This window comes from Mustelus asterias, chromosome 12, assembly GCF_964213995.1.
Source record: "Mustelus asterias chromosome 12, sMusAst1.hap1.1, whole genome shotgun sequence".
In the NCBI taxonomy this organism is placed as follows: Eukaryota; Metazoa; Chordata; class Chondrichthyes; order Carcharhiniformes; family Triakidae; genus Mustelus; species Mustelus asterias.
Window position 1 is genome coordinate 48,873,215 of NC_135812.1, and position 27,828 is coordinate 48,901,042.

At 43.6% G+C, this 27,828-nt stretch overlaps 1 protein-coding gene across 3 annotated transcripts in view; it reads left to right on the forward strand.

Annotated features, from left to right (window-relative positions):
• ankfy1 (ankyrin repeat and FYVE domain containing 1) overlaps positions 1–27,828 on the forward strand; it is a 73,000-nt gene that overhangs the window by 37,276 nt on the left and 7,896 nt on the right. For all 3 annotated transcript variants that reach the window (XM_078225179.1, XM_078225180.1, XM_078225181.1), the window contains exons 11-22: positions 6,194–6,291; positions 8,051–8,273; positions 9,054–9,152; positions 9,473–9,626; positions 9,868–10,036; positions 12,554–12,672; positions 13,516–13,672; positions 15,019–15,219; positions 22,540–22,716; positions 24,150–24,297; positions 26,236–26,326; positions 26,900–27,024. In XM_078225179.1, coding sequence (XP_078081305.1) covers positions 6,194–6,291; positions 8,051–8,273; positions 9,054–9,152; positions 9,473–9,626; positions 9,868–10,036; positions 12,554–12,672; positions 13,516–13,672; positions 15,019–15,219; positions 22,540–22,716; positions 24,150–24,297; positions 26,236–26,326; positions 26,900–27,024 — 1,761 coding nt within the window. The remainder of the gene's footprint in view (positions 1–6,193; positions 6,292–8,050; positions 8,274–9,053; positions 9,153–9,472; positions 9,627–9,867; positions 10,037–12,553; positions 12,673–13,515; positions 13,673–15,018; positions 15,220–22,539; positions 22,717–24,149; positions 24,298–26,235; positions 26,327–26,899; positions 27,025–27,828) is intronic.

Below are 27,828 nucleotides of genomic sequence, written 5' to 3' on the forward strand. Positions count from 1 at the left end.
GATGCATGCTTCTAAGAATCCTTTCCCTTGGATCATGACTGATGGCGTAAGCTTTCCAGAGTTTTTCAGCTGACTAACCAGTAACTCCCCAGTTCATGGTTTGGCCGCTTCTGGGGAAAACATCCAACTCTTTAGCATCTCTGAGCAGTTCACACACAGCTTTCCCAGAATCTATCAAAGAACAAAGAACAATACAGCACAGGAACAGGCCCTTCGGCCCTCCAAGCCCGTGCCGCTCCCTGGTCCAAACTAGACCATTCTTTTGTATCCCTCCATTCCCACTCTGTTCATATGGCTATCTAGATAAGTCTTAAACGTTCCCAGTGTGTCCGCCTCCACCACCTTGCCCGGCAGCACATTCCAGGCCCCCACCACCCTCTGTGTAAAATATGTCCGCCTGATATCTGTGTTAAACCTCCCCCCCTTCACCTTGAACCTATGACCCCTCGTGAACGTCACCACCGACCTGGGGAAAAGCTTCCCACCGTTCACCCTATCTATGCCTTTCATAATTTTATACACCTCTATTAAGTCTCCCCTCATCCTCCGTCTTTCCAGGGAGAACAACCCCAGTTTACCCAATCTCTCCTCATAACTAAGCCCCTCCATACCAGGTAACATCCTGGTAAACCTCCTCTGTACTCTCTCCAAAGCCTCCACGTCCTTCTGGTAGTGTGGCGACCAGAACTGGATGCAGTATTCCAGATGCGGCCGAACCAACGTTCTATACATCTGCAACATCAGACCCCAACTTTTATACTCTATGCCCCGTCCTATAAAGGCAAGCATGCCATATGCCTTCTTCACCACCTTCTCCACCTGTGACGTCACTTTCAAGAATCTGTGGACTTGCACACCCAGGTCCCTCTGCGTATCTACACCCTTTATGGTTCTGCCATTTATCATATAGCTCCTCCCTACATTATTTCTACCAAAATGCATCACTTCGCATTTATCAGGATTGAACTCCATCTGCCATTTCTTTGCCCAAATTTCCTGCCTATCTATATCCTTCTGTAGCTTCTGACAATGCTCCTCACTATCTGCAAGTCCTGCCAATTTTGTGTCGTCCGTAAACTTACTGATCACCCCAGTTACACCTTCCAGATCATTTATATAAATCACAAACAGCAGAGGTCCCAATACAGAGCCCTGCGGAACACCACTAGTCACGATGTGGAGATGCCGGCGTTGGACTGAAGTAAACACAGTAAGAAGTTTAACAACACCAGGTTAAAGTCCAACAGGTTTATTTGGTAGCAAAAGCCACACAAGCATTCGGAGCTGCAAGCCACTTCTTCAGGTGAGTGGGAATTCTGTTCACAAACAGAGCATATAAAGACACAAACTCAATTTACATGAATAATGGTTGGAATGCGAATACTTACAACTAATCAAGTCTTTAAGAAACAAAACAATGGGAGTGGAGAGAGCATCAAGACAGGCTAAAAAGATGTGTATTGTCTCCAGACAAGACAGCCAGTGAAACTCTGTGGGGGTTACAAATAGTGGGACATGAACCCAATATCCCGGTTGAGGACGGCCTCAACCGGGATATTGGGTTCATGTCCCACTATTTGTAACTCCCACAGAGTTTCACTGGCTGTCTTGTCTGGAGACAATACACATCTTTTTAGCCTGTCTTGATGCTCTCTCCACTCATGTTGTTTTGTTTCTTAAAGACTTGATTAGTTGTAAGTATTCGCATTCCAACCATTATTCATGTAAATTGAGTTTGTGTCTTTATATGCTCTGTTTGTGAACAGAATTCCCACTCACCTGAAGAAGGGGCTTGCAGCTCCGAATGCTTGTGTGGCTTTTGCTACCAAATAAACCTGTTGGACTTTAACCTGGTGTTGTTAAACTTCTTACTGTGAACACCACTAGTCACAGGCCTCCAGCCGGAAAAAGACCCTTCCACTACCACCCTCTGTCTTCTGTGACCAAGCCAGTTCTCCACCCATCTAGCCACCTCCCCCTTTATCCCATGAGATCCAACCTTTTTCACCAGCCTACCATGAGGGACTTTGTCAAACGCTTTACTAAAGTCCATATAGACGACATCCACGACCCTTCCCTCGTCAACCATTCTGGTCACTTCAAAAAACTCCACCAGGTTAGTGAGGCATGACCTCCCTCTCTCAAAACCATGCTGACTATTGTTAATGAGTTTATTCCTTTCTAAATGTGCATACATCCTATCTCTAAGAATCTTCTCCAACAACTTCCCCACCACGGACGTCAAGCTCACCGGCCTATAATTACCCGGGTTATCCTTCCTACCCATCTTAAATAACGGGACCACATTAGCTATCCTCCAATCCTCTGGGACCTCACCTGCGTCCAGTGACGAGACAAAGATTTGCATCAGAGGCCCAGCGATTTCATCTCTCGTCTCCCTGAGCAGCCTTGGATAGATTCCATCAGGCCCTGGGGATTTGTCAGTCTTTAAATTCTCTAACAAACCTAACACTTCCTCCTTTGTAATGGAGATTTTCTCCAACGGTTCAACACTCCCCTCCGAGACACTCCCAGTCAACACATCCCTCCTTTGTGAATACCGATGCAAAGTATTCATTTAGGATCTCCCCTACTTCTTTGGGCTCCAAGCATAATTCCCCACTTTTGTCCGAGAGGTCCGATTTTTTTCCCTGACAAGCCTTTTGTTCCTAACGTATGAATAAAATGCCTTAGGATTCTCCTTAATCCTGTCTGCCAAGAACATTTCGTGACTCCTTTTTGCTCTTCTAATTCCCCGTTTGAGTTCTTTCCTACTTTCTTTGTACTCCTCCAGAGCTCCCTCCGTTTTTAGCTGCCTGGACCTACCATACGCCTCTCTTTTCTTTTTGACCAGTCCCTCAATTTCCCTGGTTATCCACGGTTCTCGAATCCTACCCTTCCTATCCTTCTTTTTAACAGGCACATGCCTGTCCTGTAGCCCTAACAACTGTTCCTTAAATGACTCCCACATGCCAGATGTGGATTTACCCTCAAACAGCCTCTCCCAATCAAGAGCTGCCAATTTCTGCCTAATCCCACTAAAGTTAGCCTTCCCCCAATCCAACACCTTACCCTTGGGACACCACTCATCCTTTTCCATCACTATCCTAAAGCTAACAGAATTGTGGTCACTATTTGCCACATGTCCCCCTACCGAAACTTTGAAGACCTGACCGGGCTCATTCCCCAGTACGAGGTCCAGTATAGCCCCCTCTCTAGTCGGGCTATCTACATTGTTCCAAAGAACCCTCCTGTACGCATTTTACAAATTCCTCCCCATTCAGAGTCCCTGCTCTCAGCGATTTCCAGTCTATACCAGGGAAATTGAAGTCTCCCACTACAACAACCCTATTTTTTCTGCACCTATCCAGTATCTCCTGACATATCCGTTCTTCCACTTGGGCTGTTGGGGGGCCTGTAGTACACCCCCAACATAGTGACTGCGCCCTTCATGTTTCTAAGCTCCACCCACAGTGACTCGTTACACGACCCCTCTGAATTGTCCTCCCTCTGCACCGCTGTAATATGCTCTCCAACTAATACTGCTACTCCCCCACCTCTTTTGGCCCCTCCTCTGTCACGCCTAAAACACTTGTACCCTGGAATATTCAGTTGCCAGTCCTGTCCCTCTTTCAACCAAGTCTCTGTCACCGCAACCACATCCAAATTCCTCGTGAGCATTAAGGCCCTAAGTTCATCTGTCTTACCTGCTACACTCCTTGCATTGAAGTATAAGCACTCCAGACCTCCAGGCCCAGTGAGGTCATCCTCCCCCAGAGTGCTCTTCTTCTTTGCCAGCCTTGTCCCAGCCCCAAGCTCGTCCCCAGCCTCTACACTTGTAGACCTAATATTTTGATCCCCTCCCCCCGCCATACTAGTTTAAACCCCCCCCGAACTGCACTAGCAAAACTCCCAGCCAGGATATTCGTGCCCTTCCAACTTAGTTGTGACCCATCCTTCTTGTACAGGTGCCATCCTCTCCTGAAAACTTCCCATTGATCTAGGAAAATGAAGCCCTCCCTCCTGGACCAGTCCTTTAGCCAAGCATTCAATTTTACTAACTCCCTATTCTTGGCCTCACTGGCACGAGGCATTGGGAGCAGCCCAGAGATGGCCACCCTGGAGGCCCTACTTTTTAGCCTATTTCCCAACTCCCTGAATTGCTCTCGTAGGATCCCCCTGCTCTTCCTATCTACGTCATTTGCACCAATGTGTACAATGACATCCGTTTCTTTATCTTCCCCTTTTAATATGCCTCCTATCCGCTCGGAGACATCCATTACCCCAGCACCAGGTAGGCAGACTACCATCCTGGAGTCCCATTCGCACTCACAGAATCGCCTGTCCGTGCCTCTAACCGACGCATCCCCCACCACTATTGCTCTCCTAACCCCTCTCTTTCCTTTCCGGGCCACAGAGCCTGACTGTGTGCCAGTGACCTGGTCACTGTGGCTTACCCCTGGAGAGTCATCCTCCCCCACACTATCCAAAACAACATACTTGTTTTGGAGTGGGACAACCACAGGTGACCCCTCCTCTAATTGCTCACTCCCCTCCCCTCTCACACCTGTCGCCGAGCCCTTCCTATTATGAGAGACAGCCACTGGAGTACTCTCTGGTACGTTACCCTTCTGACCTTTACTCCTCCTAACTGTGACCCACGTGTCTTCCTTCCGAGGCCCCGGTGTAACTAGTTCCCTATAACTCATGTCAATTATTCTCTCATTCTCCCTGACTAGACCAAGGTCAGCAATCTGCAGCTCCAGTTCCGTGACACGGTCTCTCAGGAGCTGCAGTTCCACGCACCTGGCACAAATGTGAACCTCTGGGAGGCTAGGTGTTTCCAGGAACTCCCACATCCCACACTGGAAGCACCGAACTGGCCTATCGCTCATAGCTACCCTTATCCGATACAGGTTTGGATAAAAATAACTTGCCTTGCCCTTTCAGCCTAAGCCCTGTGAGCCAAAGCCCATAAAGCTCACACTCTGCTTCCCACACACTCTGCAGCCCGCTCCCGACGCTGCCCGCTGTATAGTGCGGCCGGCTTTTTATGCTCCAGTGGAACAAAGAGGTCGAAGCCCCCAGGTAACTGACTTTTATACTAAGAACTCAACCTACCAGAATCCCCTTCAGCTGACCTCACTTCCTTTAATTTAAACCTTGAAAAAAGCCCGCGAAACAAACAAGGAATACAATTAAATAAATAAATAAATCAGTACTTTGCTTACCCTCAGCACTCCTGCTAAGAATCTCTCCCTCAGTCCTGCTCCAGTCGAACAAAGTTATTCAGTTGTTTGAGTTTTTAATGTTTTTAAAGATGAAAAGGTGACTTTTCAGTTCACAATTTGTTTGGGGCACAGGTAGCAGTGCAACTTACTTCTAGTCATGTTCGGAAGAAAAAATATTTATAGAACAGAATTGTTACAACACAGGGTGGCCGTTTGGCTCATTGTGTCCATACTGGCTCTCCTTGGGAACAATTCACATACTGCCACTCCCTTACCCCCTCCCCACATTCCTGCATATTTGTCATTTTCAGATATAATGCAAAACACTTTGCCTGTGTGAGCCGAAAGCCAGCCCCCAGCCTAATCCCATTGTCCACTACTCGACTTGTAACCCTGCATCTTGTTGGACTTGAGGTGCATATCCAATATACTGTATTATATATAATGTATTATATCCTTAATCCATCTAAAACTCTTCAGTGTGTACTTCCTATCAATTTCTCCACTATAAATTCTCTGATCACGTTTATAATGCTTCCTGCCTGTGTTAACATGTCATGCTGTAATTATACCCTCTAACCACCCAGCCTGTGATGCAGATGAATTCCTATCCTGAAAATAACTGCTTCCCAACTTGTCAATGAGTTTGCAATTTAACTAGATTTCGCTTTATTTGGGTAATAAGAGAATATAAGGCTTTTAAAATGATGACTGAATTTCCTTCAATTGTTCCCCACTGTCTGATATTCCTTCGCCTGAACACTAAACTTGATCTTGACTCCATGTTAATCTCTTTTCTGGTGATTTACTAGTATGTTTGAGGGTAAATGTAAATTAAGGTGTTATTTATTTACATGGTATAAAATAGTAATCTATGAGAAGACCAATTCATTAATCCTAGCCCATTATACTCTCAGGTTTCTAATATAGTGAACTGCATTTCACACTCTCTTCTGTACTAGGCAATTGTCTGATGCAAAGAGCATCAGAGACTGAAAATGAAGCTGCTGCACTTTTCCTGGTTGCTCATGGGGCCATGGTTAATCACACCAATCACCTGGTGAGTTTTTCAAGTTAAATGTCCAAGGAAATGCTGTCTTGATTTATAAGAATGGAGAAAGCCTTATGACCTTGTAACACATTAATGGATTGCAACTTCCCTTTGTATACTGAACTGCATTTAATTTGAGTTGAATTCCGCTCCAGGACATTGAGACCGAGTGGCTGAGGCAGAATATGAAACCACTTCAGTAGCATCAACACATGCGTTCACCTGTACAAAAACATTTTCCTTGGTTAATAAGTAAATAGACTACGTAGCATGTTGATGCAGTAGTCAGACAGAAGAGGCTTAAGATTGGGCAGTACAGTGGTTAGCAATGCTGTCCCTCAGCTCCAAGGACCCGGGTTCAATTCTGGCCTTGGGTAACTGTGTGGAGTCTGCATGTTCTCTGTATCTGCGTGGGTTTCCTCCCACACTCCAAAGATGTGCAAGTTAGGTGGATTGGCCATGCTAAATTGTCCCATAGTGTCCAAAAGATGTGCAGGTTAGGGGGATTAGCCATGGTATATGTACAGGGTTAGGGCAGGAAATAGGGTAAGATGCTCTCAGTTATTGCAGACTTGATGAGCCCAATGGCCTCCTTCCGTACTGTAGGAACTCTGATTTGGTTTGTGGTGTTGGCCAATCTGAAATTGACTTTGGCTAATTTCCCTTCTGCCCTAATCCAAAGGTTTTGTCCCTGATTTTGTTTTTTTATCAGTTACATTGATGAATGATTGGATTGGAAGAGTTGGACTTGAATCCTGGTCATGGACACACAACTGCAACTCTGGGCCTATAGGTTGCTTTAGCAAGTAAAAGTCAAAAATTGAGGAAAAGAATGTCAGCCTGTCCAGATGTACATAATTGTTTTTATGTATTGCATACTTTCTATCTTTAATTGTTTTGACATTGACCCCATCGTTTGGCTATTCTTTAGGCCCCAACCCATCTCTCCAGCTTTGACTGATTTTGCAGTTTGTGGCTTGAATTTTCCAGCAGCTACAATTATCTACAGAGCAACCCTTCTAACAATATGCCATTCCCTACTGTGTCAATGCAATATTGTCTGCTTCTCCAAAGGATATTTACTAGAACTGTATCAGCGATGTGAAGATGAGAGAAGCTAAGACTGTTTTCCTCCAAGCAAAGAAAATTAAGGGGGTAGATTTCGAGAAATATTCATAATTTGAGGGGCTTTTTGTAAAGTAGATGGGTAAAATTATTTCTGGTGACAGACACAACATTAGCCAGAATGCACAGATTTAATGCAAATAACTAGGAAACCATTGAGATTTTTAATGTAATTTTGATTTGGAATGTGCTGCCTGAAAAATGAGGTAAAAAAATATAGTTTTTGTAGGATTCAGTGTTCTTCAAAAGGAAACTAGATATATACTTGATCAGGAAGAGTTGGGAGGAGTGTGGGGAGCATACACAGGATCGGGCCTAATTGGATAACCATTTCTAAAGATGTAAACTGGCTGACTCCTGTGATGTAATCAGCCCACGAAATTTCTGAACCTTTTTGGCACAAATGGAACTTGCCTATGAGGAGATGGGTTGATACTAGCAGTTTATAGAAATCTTTTGTATACCAAAAGCTGAACTGTAGCATTGCTGCATTTCTTAGGTTAAAGGGCCCAAACATTGGTTATCACACATTGAGTTCTTCATAGCACAAGATGCTCTAACAATGTTTTGCCAGAGGAAAGTCGCATTGCATCCATGGTAAATCTGACCGCAGCATTCTTCTCTCTCTCTGTGTTCTATTTAGGGTGAAGCTCCACTTCACACAGCCTGTCGTCATGGCCTGGCAAATCTCACTGTAGAACTACTGCAGCATGGAGCAAATCCCAACATCCAAACCAAACAACAGCTTTCTATTGGTGCAGGTGTGTCGCAAGACTCCTCAGAGGGTCTGTACTTGCAGACACCACTTCACATGGCAATAGCGCACAATCATCCAGATGTTGTGACTTTGATACTGGAGCAGAAAGGTGAGTGTTTACTCCTCCCTCTGAGCACTGTTAAGATATCATGTATTGTACATGTTAATGAATGGTAACTTGTGTGGAGTCAAATTAACATGGTTTGAACAGATTGTGGGACAAACCTGGAAGTCCAGATTCCCCCTCCTCCCCTCCTTTCTCTTTCCTCCCCATGGAATTTAGCAAAGTTTTGCAAGTGATTTGACCAGTGATTAAATGTTTTTAACTTCCTTAAATGTGCAGTATTAGCACTTTGATACACTAGAATTGATCAGTTTGAGACGATTTAAATCGAGTCATCATTGACTTTTTTTCTGTAGTTCACTGAAATATTATGAACTTGGAATTACCATAGAAAAACAAAGTACATTAATAATTCAGAATTAATTTGAACCTTTGGTTCCAAAACATACTATTATCTATGTGTTCTGGAGTATGCCTCTGGAAAAAGTTATTGTGTAACAATATTGAAGTGGGAGGTCTCTGTGTACTCCAAGAGCTGATGTGGAGATGCTGCCGTTGGACTGGGGTAAACACAGTAAGAAGTCTAACAACACCAGGTTAAAGTCCAATAGGTTTATTTGGTTCCGAAAGCTAGTGGCTTTTGCTACCAAATAAACCTGTTGGACTTTAACCTGGTGTTGTTAGACTTCTTACTCCAAGATCTGGCAGACAGCTCCTGTGCTGTGCTTTGGATCTAATCATTTGTAATAATCATATTTGAACATGACTTCTTGCTTTGGAAAACTGAGATGAAGGAAAGTAATTATGTCCTTTTAATCAACTCAGCCAATGCACTTCATGCTGCCAGTAACCTGCAAATCATTCCTGACTTCAGCCTCAAGGATTCAAGAGATCAGACAGTCCTAGGCCTGGCTCTGTGGACAGGTAACCGTGAACACATTTTGTTTGCTGTAGTGATATTCTGAAATGGGTGTTTTTGCATGCTGGGGTAAAGCTGCTGTTGAGAGATAGGGTGATGTCTTGAAAACACTTGATAAATCTGGGGTTACTTTATGAAGAAACATGCTACCTCTGTCCTTATGAAAAGCATGGCACGTGTTAATCTGCATCAGTCAATTTGCAGGATATATGGAGAAGTATAATAAGAAATCAAAGTTAAATTTTAAATATTCTTTTTCTCTCTCTGCAACGTGCCCTGACGTGGTAAAAGGTTAACCTTAGCACTGATTGCACTCTTCCTACAGGCATGCACACAATCGCAGCACAGCTGCTGGGTTCAGGGGCTGCCATTAATGACTGCATGTCTGGCGGTCAGACTCTACTGCACATGGCAATCCAGAGGCAGGACAGCAAGAGTGCCCTCTTTCTCCTTGAGCACCAGGCTGATATCAATGTTCGGTAAGTGAGATGTATACAGTATACGTAAGTTGCAAAGATCCTTTTTAAATGTGATTTTTGCACAAGCTAAAAGGCTAGTACTGTGATTTGTAGCCTTTTCATTCTTATTCTGATATCCTTTGATATTTTTCCCCCTTAAATGTATTTCCATTTGGCCATCCTCTGGTTAATTGCTATCTCATTAATTCATTCTTTTCCTTCCCTTTTTTTAGTGGTTTGATGTTTCTTTTATCTGTGACAGGACCTGTGACAGTGAGACAGCTCTGCAGCTGGCCATCAAGAACCAGCTTCCACTAGTGGTTGATGCCCTTTGTACCCGTGGTGCAGATATGGCTGTGCCAGATGAGAAGGGAAATGCACCACTGTGGCTAGCCCTGGAGAATGGACTTGAGGACATAGCCTCCACCTTGGTGAGTGTACTCAGCAATGAGTTGAGCCCTTTTCATAGCTTCAAGTGATTCAGCTTCAGGCCCATGCAACAAAACAGTTGGAGAAAGATTTTTTAAAAGTACAATTTAGGAAACAAGGTCTTGTGTAATTTATCACCATCTCCATCTCAGCCTTTGGTTGTTAAAATAGATGTACCAATCTCAAGACTTCCCGTCAGGAATGGGGAAACCCATCATTAATTCTATCTTGCACAATCCTGCAATGTCATGCTGCAGGTTTTGCTTGTTAAAGATTTTTAGATTTGTGTAGAGTTTATAGCGCAAAACGGTCATCTTTAGTTACTAATTTATATTCTGTGTGCGCCATCATCAGCCTTGTTCTCTCCTATCTTTCTCTTCCCTGTCCCAAGAGGAGCCAAGATCACTTTCAATCCCAGTCATTTTCTGTAGATGGACTTTAGGAAAGTTCAGGGTGCTTTACTCCTGAGTATTAACTAGAATCCACAAAATTGAGCAGATTGTAATGGAGCCAGAATTCTAGATGTGACAAAGTAGATGAAGCCTCTTTGGGAAATCTGATACATTTTCCGATTACTAATGCTTTTCACCTGAGCCTGTAGGCAGGGTAACACTCCTGACATTATAATATCCTCAGCGCTGACCCAGCTGGTTAGTTTAAAATATGTTCAGTCTGGAGCTTCAAGCCATAATTTCTAACCCAAAAGCGAGTGAAACTAACTGAAGCAAGTTGCATAATGATGGAGGTGATTTTTAACAGTACATTTTTGTGTATTGGTGATATGTTATATGAAGCTTTGTTGCTTTTAAATGTCTTAGTTATTTACTCTTGTTGGCCTTGGTGACACTGTATTGAGTAGGATTTCAAGACCAGCAAATGTACAAATTACTGTGTATTGAATTACATGTAAACAAGTTCTGGGATTATAATTGAACTTTAGTTTGCTAGATTTGCAAACCTGCATTGTTCAAAATGCTTGGCCAGCAGCAAATGGAATATGTCGTGTTAATGTACGATCAATACCATTTGAGCCCCATAACTAGCTTCAGTTAGGTACTGGAGGATGGCCAGCACTGTGACATAGTACCTATTGTGTTGGTGGCTGCAGGACATGGGGAGAGATGAAAAGCAAATGGCAAAATAGCCAACAGCTCACTTCTGGTAATGTAAACCCTTCATATTGGAATTGTAAATCATAACCAATTGGCTAAATCTGTATGGAGTGCAGGAAAACTCAAAAGACTTGGGGTCTGAGCCATGTTTTGGACTTTGGGATGTTGGTTACAGAGCCTCATCCCAAACTACCAAATCACAATCTTTATTCTTAGCCTTTTCGCTCCTTGACAGAGCACAGGCCGTGGGCACATTCTCTCCATCTAATCCTGTTTTGGGCTAAACTCTCCAATTGTTGCCATGTATAGCCCTTGGCTCTCATCTCTTTTCTTTATCATGTCTCCAGGTGTTTCTTGGTCTGCCTTGCGGGTTCCATGTGGGAATTTGCTGTATAGTAATCCATGGCAGCTTCATGTATGGCCTTACAATTCCACTTCCGCCTTTTGATTTGGAGGGCAATTGGGTCTTGTTTTGTCTCTTCCCATAGTGTAATATTATTGATGGTATTTGGCCAGTGTATCCTAAGGATCCTTCTGAGGCATCTATTGAAGGATTGGGTTTTCATCAGCATTGTTTTGGTGGTCTTCCCATGTTTCAGCCACAAAGGAGGGTATGTTGGAGTTGAAGATGTTTAGTTTAGTGGCCTTGACTTCCAGGTGTTGGAGAGTGATGAATGCTGCTCTGATCTTTACATCCTTGTCTATAACACCAATAGTACTTGCACTACCCTTATTACTTCATCCAGCTCTGTGTTCCCTACTTTAATGGAGTTGTTGTTACTTGCATTATCTTTGTTTTTTCTCTATATTGATATTAAGGCCAACTTTAGCTAGCATTTGTCTATTTTATAAGCCTTTTGAAAGTAGGCGAATTAGTTTTAGATCAGTATAGAAGCACCCTTGTCTTGAGGGGAGAAAAATAATCTGCTGTATTTCATTAGTACTGGACTGGGCTCTGCACATGTTTAGTCAAACTCCCAAGTACTTGCAAAACAATGACACGTAGGTTTGTGGATAAAGTTTTTTGGCACATGTAGCTCCACTAACTATGTAGTGTTGCATATTTTATGTATAGTTTTGATGTACCATTCTGTACCCTGGTACTAAAATCCCCTCTGCAGCACTAAAAAGATTAGAAATTGTACTTTGCTGTTAAGTTTTGGTCTCCTTAACATAAAATGCATTGGAGGCAGTTCAGAGGAGGTTTACTAGCTTGATTCCTGGAATAATCAGGTTGTCTTGAAGAAAGATTGGATAGGCTGGATTTGTTTTACACTAATAAGTTAGATTTCAGATCAACTGTGATCTCATTTAATGATGGGACAAGTTTGAGGGGCTAACTGACTTGTGTTCCTATTTGCAATATTACAAACTTCACCTTAAACTGGAAACTCTGCTTAATTTCAGGTGAGACATGGCTGTGATGCGACGTGTTGGGGTGCTGGACCTGGGGGATGCCTGCAGACTCTGTTACATCGAGCTATTGATGAAAACAACGAAAATTCTGGCTGCTTCCTCATTCGCAGGTGTAGATTGTGACATCCTTAAAAACTGCCATCAGAATTATTTACAAAATTGTACCATATTTGTTAGGACCTCTTTTTCAAAACCTAATTTGTCAAAAGAACTTTTGAAGTTTACAATGTTCTGACGAGTCCTAAAAGTTTCCCAATTGCCATCTTATATTACTTTTGTACACACTGCCCTTTGGCAGTGGCCTCCAATCTTCTTTTAAGAGGACCCTGCCTCCTTGCGCCCAAGTCAGTATTGCTGTGCAGTTGGTTACTCTGGCAGAATAATTGTGGCGATGCAGCCTTTGCTTTCTGCTGTTCCGTTTGGGAATCTGTGAATACTCTACATCTGCAAGAGAAACAATCTTGCCAGAGTTTCCTAAAAGCATACACCAGAACACATGTTTAAGTATGGCATAATGTCCATTTTGGTATAAAAGATTTATAAAGTTCTGACAAGTTACTTGAACTCATTTTTACATTACACCAAAATTTCCTCTACCTTAGAAAATTGAGAAATCCCTATGCTATTTCCAAACATTCTGTGGCCAATGTGCATTTAAAGATGTGTAGGTTAGGTGGATGAGCCATGGTAAATGTGTGAGGTTATGGAGATGGGGTGGGATGCTCTTTCAGAGTTGAAGCAGACCCGATGGGCTGGATGGCCTTCTGCACTGTAGGGATTCTATAGTTCTCCGCTAGCTAGACTTTAATTTTCGTGGATAAGAGGAACCTGATGAAGGAATGATGTGGTACTTATACAGTGATAAACAAAGTAGAAAGCTTAGGTATGACTCTCCAGCCAGATGCTGCACGTGCAGAGTATTGCTGCAACAACCCTTTCCCTTCAATTTCCAGCGGGTGTGATGGGAACAGTCCCAGACGACCAGGCTCCAATGGTGAAGGTGATGAGGAGGCACATGATGGGCAGACACCATTACACATGGCAGCGAGCTGGGGCCTTGAAGAAGTGGTGCAGTGCCTTCTGGAGTTTGGTGCCAATGTGAACACTCAGGTCAGTGACAGTGCCCGATTCAGTTCAAACAGATTTGGTCTGACTGTTTTCTTAAATACATTAAGCTGGATTTAAATACTATGGTAATTTGCTGTTTCTGCCCTTATGCTATTATGGTGCTATTACTCAATTGTTAGTCTTTTCCTGGTTAACCTATGGGTGAGGAAAATATAGAGGGTCAGAGAAAAATAGGGAAAGGAACAAAATACAGAAGCTTGTTGGTTTCTAAATAAAATGTTTAACTTTTTTAATGTTGAGTTACATTTTACATGAATCTCACCGTTTGGGAATATTACTAATGTAGAATGTTAGATGAAAATGGCATCAGAGTGAAATATCTCCTAATATAGCACTATCACAAACAAACCAGAAGATCTGAACTTTGACAGGCCACTCCATCGGGTGCCTGAGCTTGGGACAGGAAGATGCCTGCTCTTGATCCCTTTTGCTAGAGAAATTGCTGGGCAGATATCTGATAAAGATGAAGTTGCGCTTTGAAGGAAAAGCAAAATACTGTTCGTGTTAGATAAACTCAGCAAGTCGGGCATCAGCTGTGGAGAGAGAGAGTTGACGTTTCAGTTTGATAGTTTCCAAGAGAGCTGCAGTTTTGATAGGTGTGCAACCTGAAGCATTAACCTTTGTTCCTCTCCAGAGGCTCTGTCTGGCCTGTGGAGCATGCTTCAGCATTTTGTTTCCTCAGCTCTGAATTTGGTACTATGATCTCCAAAATGCAGCAATCTTGTAATTATTTTCAATGGGCTCTGATGTGGGATGCTCATTGTCCAAGTCCCTGTTGAATGGCCATTTGGGCGATGTATCAGCAGGCTAGCACTGGGTGTCTAACATTAGGATCTGGATGGGTTTCCTGTGTGCTTGGGTTTCTTACAACAGCCCAAAGATGTTCAGGTTAGGTGGATTGGCCATGCTAAATTGTCCGTTAGTACCCCAAGATGTATAGGTTAGGTGAATTAGTGGGGTAAATGTGTGGGGTTATGGGAATAGGGTGTGGGATGGGCCTGGGTAAGATGCTCTGTTGGAGAGTTAGTACAGTCTCGATGGGCCAAATGGCTGCCTCCTGCACTGTAGGGATTCTGATTAGATGCTGTCTGTCTTTGTGGAAGCTAGTGTTAATATCTGCAGCACTTTGGCATTTTAAACATTATTTTAGGTTGGTCTTGAATATGTTACGACTACAGACAAGTGAAGTTCTGATGGTGCCGTGTATATTGACTTGCAACCTGGTAGCTTGTGTGAAGCTGATGAGAACAGATTGTCATGAATGCTCATCCTATATTGATGCAATTGAACATTCGTATTCAAATAATTGTTTTTTTAATTTTTACCAGGATGCAGAGGGAAGGACACCAATCCATGTTGCCATTAGCAACCAACACAGTGTTATAATTCAACTTTTGATATCTCATCCTGATATCCGGTTAAATGTACGGGACCGTCAGGGGCTGACCCCTTTTGCCTGTGCAATGACTTACAAGAATAACAAAGCTGCAGAGTCAATCCTCAAACGGGAACCAGGAGCAGCTGAACAGGCAAGAGCAAAGATGTACATTCACACATTACTAGAAACATAGAACATAGAACAGTACAGCACAGAACAGGCCCTTCGGCCCACGATGTTGTGCCGAGCTTTATCTGAAACCAAGATCAAGCTATCCCACTCCCTATCATCCTGGTGTGCTCCATGTGCCTATCCAATAACCGCTTAAATGTTTCTAAAGTGTCTGACTCCACTATCACTGCAGGCAGTCCATTCCACACCCCAACCACACTCTGCGTAAAGAACCTACCTCTGCTATCCGTCCTGTATCTCCCACCACGAACCCTATAGTTATGCCCCCTTGTAATAGCTCCATCCACCCGAGGAAATAGTCTTTCAACGTTCACTCTATCTATCCCCTTCATCATTTTATACACCTCTATTAAGTCTCCCCTCAGCCTCCTCCGCTCCAGAGAGAACAGCCCTAGCTCCCTCAACCTTTCCTCATATGACCTACCCTCCAAACCAGGCAGCATCCTGGTAAATCTCCTCTGCACTCTTTCCAGCGCTTCCACATCCTTCTTATAGTGAGGCGACCAGAACTGCACACAATATTCCAAATGTGGTCTCACCAAGGTCCTGTACAGTTGCAGCATAACCCCACGGCTCTTAAACTCCAACCCCCTGTTAATAAAAGCTAACACACTATAGGCCTTCTTCACAGCTCTATCCACTTGACTGGCAACCTTTAGAGATCTGTGGATATGGACCCCAAGATCTCTCTGTTCCTCCACAGTCTTCAGAACCCTACCTTTGACCCTGTAATCCACATTTAAATTAGTCCTACCAAAATGAATCACCTCACATTTATCAGGGTTAAACTCCATTTGCCATTTTTCAGCCCAGCTTTGCATCCTATCTATGTCTCTTTGCAGCCTACAACAGCCCTCCACCTCATCCACTACTCCACCAATCTTGGTGTCATCAGCAAATTTACTGATCCACCCTTCAGCCCCCTCCTCTAAGTCATTAATAAAAATCACAAAGAGCAGAGGACCAAGCACTGATCCCTGCGGCACACCGCTAGCAACCTGCCTCCAATCCGAAAATTTTCCATCGACCACCACCCTCTGTCTTCGGTCAGACAGCCAGTTACCTATCCAATCGGCCAACTTTCCCTCTATCCCACACCTCCTCACTTTCATCATAAGCCGACTATGGGGGACCTTATCAAACGCCTTACTAAAATCCATGTATATGACATCAACTGCCCTACCTTCATCAACACACTTAGTTACCTCCTCAAAAAATTCTATCAAATTTGTGAGGCACGACTTGCCCTTCACGAATCCGTGCTGACTATCTCGGATTAATCCGCATCTTTCTAAATGGTCGTAAATCCCATCCCTAAGGACCCTTTCCATCAATTTACCAACCACCGAAGTAAGACTAACCGGTCTATAATTACCAGGGTCATTTCTATTCCCTTTCTTAAACAGAGGAACAACATTCGCCATTCTCCAGTCCTCTGGCACCATCCCCGTGGACAGCAAGGACCCAAAGATCAACGCCAAAGGCTCTGCAATCTCATCCCTTGCCTCCCACAGAATCCTAGGATACATTTCATCAGGCCCAGGGGACTTATCGACCTTCAGTTTATTCAAAACTGCCAAGACATCCTCCCTCCGAACATCTATTTCCTCCAGCCTATTAGCCTGTAACACCTTCTCTTCCTCAAAAACATGGCCCCTCTCCTTGGTGAACACTGAAGAAAAGTATTCATTCATCACCTCTCCTATCTCTACTGACTCGATACACAAGTTCCCACTACTGTCCTTGACCGGCCCTAACCTCACCCTGGTCATTCTTTTATTCCTCACATAAGAGTAAAAAGCCTTGGGGTTTTCCTTGATCCGACCTGCCAAGGACTTCTCATGTCCCCTCCTAGCTCTCCTAAGCCCCTTTTTCAGCTCATTCCTTGCTAACTTGTAACCCTCAATCGAGCCATCTGAACCTTGTTTCCTCATCCCTACATAAGCTTCCCTCTTCCTTTTCACAAGACATTCCATCTCTTTTGTGAACCATGGTTCCCTCACTCGGCCATTTCCTCCCTGCCTGACAGGAACATATCTATCAAGGACATCCAGTATTTGTTCCTTGAAAAAGTTCCACTTTTCATTCGTTCCTTTCTCTAACAGTTTCTGTTCCCAACTTATGCCCCCTAATTCTTGCCTAATCGCATCATAATTACCCCTCCCCCAATTGTAAACCTTGCCCTGCCGTACGGCCCTATCCCTCTCCATTGCAATAACAAAAAACACCGAATTGTGGTCACTATCTCCAAATTGCTCTCCCACAACCAAATCTAACACTTGGCCCGGTTCATTTCCCAGTACCAAATCCAATGTGGCCTCACCTCTTGTCGGCCCATCCACATATTGTGTCAGGAAACCCTCCCGCACACACTGCACAAAAACTGCCCCATCCAAACTATTTGACCTACAAAGGTTCCAATCAATATTTGGAAAGTTAAAGTCCCCCATGACAACTACCCTGTGACCCCCACACATATCCATAATCTGCTTAGCAATTTCTTCCTCCACATCTCTATTACTATTTGGGGGCCTATAGTAAACTCCTAACAACGTGACCGCTCCTTTCCTATTTCTAACTTCAGCCCATATTACCTCAGTGTGCAGATCCCCCACGAAGTGCCTTTCCGCAGCCGTTAAACTATCCTTGATTAACAATGCCACTCCTCCACCTCTTTTACCAGCTTCCCTACACTTAGTGAAACATCTATACCCCGGAACGTCCAACAACCATTCCTGTCCTTGTTCTACCCACGTCTCCGTAATGGCCACAACATCGTAGTCCCAAGTACCAATCCACGCCCCAAGTTCATCTACCTTGTTCCGGATGCTCCTTGCATTGAAGTAGTCACACTTCAACCCACCTTCCTGTCTACCAGTACCCACCCTTGACCCTGATACCTTCCCCAATACCTCACCACCCTCACTGACTTCTGGACTACAACTCCCTTTCCCACTCCCCTGACAAATTAGTTTAAACCCCCCTGAAGAGCCGTAACAAATTTCCCTCCGAGGATATTGGTGCCCCTCTGGTTCAGGTGCACCCCGTCCTGTTTGTACAGGTCCCACCTTCCCCAGAACGTGTTCCAATTATCCACGTATCTGAAACCCTCCCTCCTACACCATCCCTGCAACCACATATTTAACTGCACTCTCTCCCTGTTCCTCAACTCGCTATCACGTGGTACCGGCAACGCACCAGAGATGACCACATGTTTCGTCTTCGCTCTCAGCTTCCAGCCCAGCTCCAGAAATTCCTGCTTTAAATCCCCGTCCCTTCTCTTACCTATGTCATTGGTACCAATGTGCACCACGACTTGTGACTGTTTCCCCTCCCCCTTCAGAATCTGGAAAACACGGTCTGAGACATCACGGACCTTGGCATCCGGTAGGCAACATACCATCCGTGAGTCTCTTTTGCTGCCACAGAACCTCCTATCTATCCCTCTAACTAACGAGTCCCCAATAACTATCGCCCTCCCGCTCTCCCCCTTTCCCTCCCGAGCCACAGAGACGGACACAGTGCTGGAGATCCTCTCACTGCGGCTCCCCACTGGTATGTCATCCCCCTCAACCGTATCCAAAGCGGAATACTTGTTGCTAAGGGGAACGACCACCGGGGATCCCTGCACGGACTGCTTCCTCCCAGCCCCTCTCACCGTCACCCATCTGTTTTCAATCCTCGGAGTAACTGTATTCCTAAAGCTTGTGTCTATGGCCATCTCTGCGTCCCTGATGATCCTAAGTTCATCCAACTCCAGCTCCAGTTCCCTAACACAGTTTTGGAGGAGCTGCAGATGGGTGCACTTCCCACAGGTGTAATCAGTAGGGACACTGTCGTCGTCCCTCACCTCAAACATAGTGCAAGAGGAACATTGCACTGCCTGCACACCCATCCCCTCTAGATACCTTGCCAGTACCAGGTAGAAAGTGCAAAAATGAATTCAACTCACCCCTACTCGCCCTTTCTGCCTAAGCCCTGTGAGCCAAAGTCTTATAGCTCACACTCTGCTTCCCACACACTCCACTGCCCGCTCCCGACGCTGCCCGCTGTATACTGCAGCCTACCTTTTATACTTCACGCGCTTAAAAAACCCTTCCCAGACTCCTTTGCTGCCCACTTCTAGTTTTCACTTTAAACTTGAAAAACTGCTGTTAAAGTAAAGGCCAAAAAAATACACACACTAGCTGACTAATTAAATAAATAAACAATTCAATTAATCCAATTAATCTCTTACCAGCACTGCTGCTTTCAATCACCCCTCTCAGCTTGTTCCAGTGGATCAATTACTATTATGAAGGTCCCAATCATTTCGTATTTTTGGAAAAGACATTGACCTGTCTGGTGGCTACGGGTTATTGGCTGCTTGAGGTTTGAGTTCAGGTTTGGAAACTTTAACTGGCGTAACTAGGTATGGAATTGAAAACCAATCACTGCACTATCAAGCTGCTTGGCCTGCTTGAAGTTTGAAGCTGTTTTCTGTCTAGCCAAGTGATGAAAGTAAATATTCTAAACAAAATTATAATCTATAAACTTGAAACCTAATAAGGGCATCATTGGGCATTGGCGCAATGCTTTCATCCTGTTAACCTAGGTTTGAATCAGACCAGACTGTTGGGTTTCCTTGGGTGTCCTGGGTGGTTCAGGGTCTGTACCCAGCGTACAGTATGAAAACTGCCCTTAAGTGTGGTATGGTTTGGCACGAAATTGTTAGCCTGTCTGAGGCCACAAGAATGTTGCAGTGAAGAATTACCTCGTGAGGGAACACGTGATATAAGCCATTCCTAAAGGCTTAGTCGAGTGAGAGATTACAGCTTAACAGCATTGTCATGGTTGGTCGTTGATCTAGTAATGGGGAATGCAGATCAGAAGCAAAGGTAAGGGAGCATAGAAGTAATAGTGACCATAATATATAGTTTAAAGTAAGAATTGAGAAGGACATGAACATGAAAAAGACCAGGTAATGGATTGGGGGGGGGGGGGGAAACAATTGAGGGCTGAGAATAGAATTTGGAGAAAATAAAATGGACAAATACATGTAATAGGAAGCATTTTTAAAGTGTCTAAGTCCAAGAAAAATATATTACTTCGAAAGAGAAAGCAAGACCAATGAGTGACTGGATGAATAATGAGTGGCACGGTAGCACAGTGGTTAGCACTGCTGCTTCACAGCTCCAGGAACCTGGGTTCGATTCCCGGCTCGGGTCACTGTCTGTGTGGAGTTTGCACATTCTCCTAGTGTCTGCGTGGGTTTTCTCCAGGTGCTCTGGTTTCCTCCCATAGTCCAGAGATGTGCGGGTTAGGTTGACTGGCCATGATAAAATTGCCCCTTAGTTTCCTGAGATGCGTAGGTTAGAGGGATTAGTGGATAAAATATGTAGGGATATGGGGGTAGGGCCTGGGTAGGATTGTGGTTGGTGCAGACTCGATGGGCCGAATGGCCTCTTTCTGTACTGTAGGGTTCTGTGAATGAGAAAAATTGAGGACAAGTCGGCAGATAGCAGGGGAGAGAAAAACAAGGGAATATAAAGATATTGGAGAAGCCTGAGGGAAGAGGCACCATGAACTTATCAAAAGTATTAAACAAAATAATTATCCAAGCAGGTAAACTAAAGGGTGGATAGGGTGAATTCACTGAAGTAGTGATACAAAATGGCATAAACATTAAATTATTTTGCTTCAGTGTTTCCCAGGGCGGTGAATCGGGCAGAGCAACGTTGGAAAATCTGATGAGAAATAATATAACCCATGTTTAAAATGGCGAGGAATAGCAAATGACCTGACCCAATTCGGATGCCAAAATCCCTGGTCTGGATAGATTGCATGTGTGCATTTTAGAAGAATTGAGAGTAGGGGCACTGTTACACATTTAACTTTTTAGAAAAGGTGTAGTGTCAGATAACTGCTGGATAGCGAACGTTATAACTACGTTTAAAGGGGACAGATCATATCCAGGAACCAATAGACAAGGCAGCTTCTCATCAGTGCTAGGAAAAATTAACGGAATGTCAACTGAAGGAGAAATAGGAAATATATAGAAACCTAAAATATAAAAATGAGTAGTCAGCATGGATTTCAAAAGGAGAGAATGGCGTTTGACCAACCTCGTGAATTCTCGAAGAGGAGAGAGTAGACAAAGGGCCCATTAATCTGGATTTCCGAAGGACCTTTGAAAAGTTGCCACGTAAGAGATAAATGAATAAGTACAGAGCATGCAGAGTCAGGGCAAGCAGCCATCTGACTGCAAGGCCAAGAGCAAGAGACTAGGAGTAAAGGGTGGCTGTTCGAGTGACAGTAGGTGGGAAGTGCTGCAACCACTGTTAAAGATTATAATTTTGATTTTCAAATTTGGAAAATGTATCTAAATCTGCAGATGGTGTCAACTGTGGAGACGGGGTGGGAGACAGTTGATATTGAAGAGGGCTGCAACAAGTTACAAGACAATATTAATAAACTTGTAGAACGGACACATACTGATGAAGGAATTTCAACACTTGAGTTATTGAATTTTAGTAAGACATGTTACTTTGATCTCAATGGGATACAGATGCAGAGAATGTTTTTGGAGTTCAGATACACATCACAAAGTAGCAATGAGGCCTTTTTCTTTTACTAACAAAGCCAACCAAGTTCTAATGTTTATTTCTAGCAAGAATTGGGACATTATGCTCAATCTCCATCCAAACTTGGTTAGAGACCACACTTGGTACAGTTTGGGTTGCAAAATTGTAAAATAGAGAGGGTGCAAAAACTGATCTATAAGGATGATGCCTACTGGGAGAAGAGTGAACAGGTTTGGATTTCTTTTCTCTTGAAAAGAAGCTAAAGGGGATCTACTCGAGGTTTTTAGGGTAGACAGAGTATTTCCACTTGTCAGGATGAATGAAACCAGTGGACCTCGTTTTGCAATAGTCCCCAAGAAATCAAATGAGGAATTCATAAACTGAACCAGTGGGTAGTGAGAATGTGGAACTCAGTACTGCGGGGAGTGGTTGAAGAATCGTATAGATGTATTTGAGGAAAAACTAGGTGAATATATCCAGGAGAAGGAAATAAAGGCTATGCTGATAGATGAGGAAGGAAGGAAGGTGGTTTGTAAGGAACAACAGGTTGAGCTGGATAGCCTTTTTCTGTGTTGTGTATTCTCGCAATGTTGTGATCAGCTATTCGTGCTATAATGTCCATCGACTGGTGCTTAAAGGCGACAGTGTGAAGGTGCAATGTGATGTATATGCAATGGATTATTTGGTTATGGTTGGCTTTGTTCATTTATCCTCAGGTTGACAATAAAGGGAGGAACTTTCTTCACATTGCTGTACAGAACTCTGATATCGAGAGTGTTCTTTTCCTGATCAGCGTGCAGGCTAATGTGAATTCACGAGTGCAGGATGCATCTAAGCTTACACCACTGCATCTGGCAGTACAAGCAGGCTCTGAGATAATAGTCCGGAATCTGGTAAGCACAAATGCAATTGATGTACATTGAGTGAGGTTTGCCCCTGTTGTATTGTAACTTGATCCTGTTTCACCAAAGCATTTTGAAGACGTTTCTTTTTGAAAATTGATGAAGTTGGTGACTTTATAGCTGCCACATGAGGCTTGGATGTTCTTGACCCATCCGTGAGAGGGAGCAAAGTTGATGCTGGGACTAGTTTTGAGTTTTGAAAACTGGCAACCATTTCTGCTGTAGCAGAGTTAATGGGGAGCAAAAAGACCCTGTGGGTGGAACTTAAAGGAGGCAATCACGTTGCAGGGAGTGTGCTCCTTCCTCCTCGTTGACCTCCCTTGCCTTGGGTGGGCACAATGGATCACTGGAGTGACTTCATAATATGTGCCTGGGGGTTCTGGGCTGCCTCCCCCTCAATCTTGCTGGTGGGGTCCAAAGGGGTGCAAAGCATGACATCTGGCACAAGTTTGGCTGCAGGAGCTGCATGTCTTTGGAGTGTGGGAGGAAAGCGGAGCATTCGAAGGAAACCCACACAGTCACGGAGGACTTGCAAACTCCACACACCTAGCCTAGGCCGGATTCAAACTCGGTTTCCTGGAGTTATGAGGCAGTAGCGCTAACCACTCCCACCATGCCCCCAAACAGTTGGGGCGATAGTAAAGCAGATATATAGACAAATTTCAGAAGAGTAAAAATAATAGGGTGAGTAGGAGATTTTAACTGTGTTCTCCACCCCCAATTTTAGTTTGGATAATCAAAGTGTGACAGGCTTAAAAGGGGCAAAACTCTTAAGTACCTACAGGGGTGCTTTTTGAGCCACACGTAAAAAGTCCGACAAGAGGAGGGGGTGGTCCTGGACCTAACTTTAGGGAATTAAGCTGAGCAGATGGCAGAAGTTTCAGTAGGGGAGCATTTTGGTGACAGTGATCATAACTTGGTAAGATTTAATAGTTATGGAAAAGGATAAAGACGGGCCGAAAATATGGTTTGAATTGGGGGAAGGCCAATTTTAATAAGAGAAGACAGGATCTGGTCAAAGTGAACTGGGAGCAGCTACTTGCAAGAATATCCACATCAGAGCAGTGGGAATCATTTCAAAAGGAAACAGAGTTCAGGGCCAACACTCTTTCCGGTAAAGAGTGGGATCAACAAGTCCTGAGAACCCTGGGTGTCCAGGGAGATGCAGGATTTAGCTTCTGCTATGTTGATCCAGATGTTAAGTAACAGTCTCCTGCTGCGTGTGTATCATTGATATGGGCAATTATACCCATCAGAGATCCTTTTTGCTGCAAAACATTCATTCTTGTATTGAATGTTCCTGTTGCGGCCAGAACTGAATCTATATTTAATTTGTTTTTCTTTGTTCTACTGTTGCTAGATTAAAGTGCAGTTTTCATTTGTTGTTGTGTGTCTTATTTCAATAAGCTTTTCCTGTGTTCCAGCTGCTTGCAGGGGCCAAGGTAAATGAGCTGACGAAACACCGTCAGACTGCGCTCCATCTGGCATCTCAGCAGGACTTGCCAACTATCTGCTCTGTGCTCCTGGAGAATGGTGTGGAGTTTTCTGCTGTTGATGAGAATGGGAACAATGGTAGGAGACTTTGCAAGAAATGACTAGCAGGCAAATTTGTGAACTCAATTTTAACTACGGTTTTCTAAATCATTTTCTCAATTCCACTCTTATAAAAAGCTTATCTGTTGCTTTTTCTATGGCACTGTTAACGCATAAAAGACACCAAGGCATTTCTCAGGAGTGTTTAAATTTGACACCCTAGCCAGAGAAGGACCTATTAGGACAGTTGATGGATGGTCAATTTTAAGGGAATATCTTAAAGGAGAGAGAGAGGCTTAGACCTTTGGACCTGAATACCTGAAGGCACAGCTACCAGTTATGGATTGAAGAAAGGCGGGGATACATGAGGGCAGAATTGGGGGTAAAGAAAAGATTTATTTGGTGTTTATGGCTGTTGCTGAATCACAAATATTTGTACAATTATGATTTCCCACTTCGGATTTATTAATTTGGTAACATTTCTATTTGTTTTATCCCCCTACTTCATGGAAATGAGGTTTTAAGATGTACTTGCAACTAAGTGTTGGTTCAGTTTTCAAAAAACAAATCCTGAGGCAAGCAATATTGATGTAATAAAATTCAAAGAGCTGTTGGGAATGGGAAGCGCAGAGATCTGCTGTGGGCTCGGTTATGTTGGAGCGAGTGAACCAGTGTGCAGCATGGTAACAGCTGCATGGGAGAAATGAGCATGTACTGAGCCCTTGTGGGAAATTGAAACAACTTTAGTTACTGAACAGTTATTTGGTCTCACTATGGGGAGATGTACTCTGCCTTAGCAGGATCTTCTAAGTTGCAACATCCTTGAGGTATGAATTGGGAATGTTCCTGTGGATCTGCTCGGTTTTATTGTGGGTGGAGGTGAGGTGCCCTAATTGGGTATTGGATCTTGTGGCGAACCTGTATTGTAACAGAATGGAGCAGCTGAATGATGGAGGGGCAGGATGTTTAGTGTGCCATAGGCAACAGGCTTTGGGGGCTAGAATAATTGGCTTCAGTCAGAGATAGGAGGTGGTGCAGCAGTTAAAGAACATTCAGGATATGGTGCAGCAGATAAAGAACATATTGAGGTAAGTTCTGTAGGACAAAAGGTTAGAGGTGATAGTATAGGAGAGGTGCTGAGCGGTGAATTTGTGGTTGCATGCAGGCCTGTATGGTGGGGATGGTGATGGCGAGATTTGAGGCTAGTCAGATTGAATGTAGCAGCAAGGATGTTGGTGGATTACTGGCAATCATGAAGGATTAAGAACCAGAGTAACTGGCACATTAGCCACAGTGCTGCTATTACAACCCCTGACTCCCAAGATTGAGCCTCAGTGGACTCCAAAACCACACTGTCTCCTGGCAATAGCTGATCCGTAAAGAGGCTATATATAGAGTCTAAATCAAAGTTTGCAATGCTTCATAAATTGTTATCGTTATGCAGTCAGATTCATAGCATGGTGACCTTCTGCTTCAAGGTGAACAAACTTTGAAATGTAACACACTTTAAGGTTGGGTAGCTGAGGGCCCAATGTTGTGCTTGATTGTGGGGAATGGAATATTTCTCAAAGGCTCTGTATCACGATGCAGTCGCTATAGACCAATGCTGCTATGGTTTAACTCGGTGTCAGACTTTTCTCCCCCTCTTCATTGTTGTTCTAAAAGTGATTGGTGCTAACTGGAAGAAAGCTGGTTTGAGGTTAGAGCTTGGTGCAGGGCAGATAGCTGGTGTATATTGGAAAAACTGATATGTCCAACACCTTGGTGCTGTCAGGCTCGCTAATCCATTCATCACATCAGCTGTTGGGTGGGCTTTTAAAGCAGGTAAGTCACTGACTTTTTAAAAGCAGTCATGATGGTGACAAACAAGACCATGTGAGGCTGAGTGTTTTACAAATAAAATATAGCATAGGCTATATTTGGGTGTGTCTATGCTTTCTGTTGACTGGTTCACTAACCTTTACCATTGCTTTTCAGCTCTTCACTTGGCAGTGATGCACGGACGCCTCAATGTGGTGCGTGTACTCCTAACAGAATGCAGTGTTGATGCTGAAGTCTTCAATCTGAGGTATGATTACCCAAGCCTTGCATGTGATTAAATTTCCAGTTTTATCTTGGGTATTATTTTCAGATTGACAGATAATTTCATCAGTGCTGTAATTCGAATTTCTGACCTTTAAATTTAGTTACTTCCTAAACAATGTGACCAAATTGCAGCTTTTAACTTCAGTCCCTTGTGTGTATATCATTTTTTAAAAAACCTTTTAATTGGCAATGATGGGTGTTTTGTTAATGGACTGGCTTAGGAACTTGTGCAAGTGTTGCTGTAAGTAACTGCACTGAAAACCTTTGATATTAGATAAAGTTGAGTAGATTCTGGCATGTGGATAAAATACCTGTGGTGCCTCGTTGAGCCTTGACAGTATGTGGACTGAAATAAAGGCAAGAGCTTTGAATTTATTAACATGAGAAATGAACAATTTTCCATTTTAACCAATTAATTAGCAGACCAAGAAATATTCTACAGAATCATTAGCCTGATATTGTCAGCAATAAATTCTAAGCTAAAGGCTCCTTCTGCATCTGTACAAAATTATGCTGTACACTGTGTTTGTATTCGAATTGTTCTTGCTGTTCACAGGGGCCAGTCACCTATGCATGTTCTGGGACATTATGGGAAGGAAAATGCAGCAACCATCTTTGAGCTCTTCTTGGAATGTATGCACGATTATCCGTTAGATAAGCCGGATTCCGAAGGGAACACAGGTAGATGCTCAACTTGCTGGCAAAATCGACTCCTTGGAAAAGTAACTTGTTAAGTCAACGTTTTTATGCAAACAGTATATTGGCTCCTGCATTCTGTTCCGAGTCTGTGGTAACTGCTACCTAAGATACAGAGACTCTGATTCATTTTTTTCAAAAGCAGCAAATTGCTTTTATACATGTGCATTTAATGTTTAAAAATGCATTGTAAACTTAGGGGGGAGGGGGGGGACAAAAAGGACATAGACAAGTTGATGGAGTGGGCAGACAGGTGGCAGATGAAGTTCAATGCATAGATGTGAGGTGGTTCATTTTGGCAGGAAGGACGAACATAGACAGTATAAAATAAAGGGTACAACTCTGAAGTGTACAGGAGCAGAAGGACTGGGTGTCTGTGTACAAGTCATTAAAGGTGGCAGGACAGCTGGAGAGACCAGTTAATAAAGCATACAGGATCCTAGGCTTTTTAACTGTGGCTAACAACAAGGAAGGTATGCTGAACTTGTATAAGACACTAGTTAGATCTCAGTTGAAATATTGGATACAATTCTGAGTGCCACACTTTAGGAAGGACATGAGTACACTGGAAGGAGTGCGGAAAAGGTTTGCAAGAATGGTTCCAGGGATGAGAAACTTCAGTTATGCAGAAAGATTGGAGAAATTGGGACTGTTCTCCTTGAAGAGAAGGTCAAGAGGAGATTTGGTCAAAATCATGAGGGGGTGGTGGATAGAGTAGATGGGGGGGAAAAACTGTTCTTGCTTGTAAAAGGATCAGGAGCAAGAGGGCACAGATTCGAAGTGATTTGG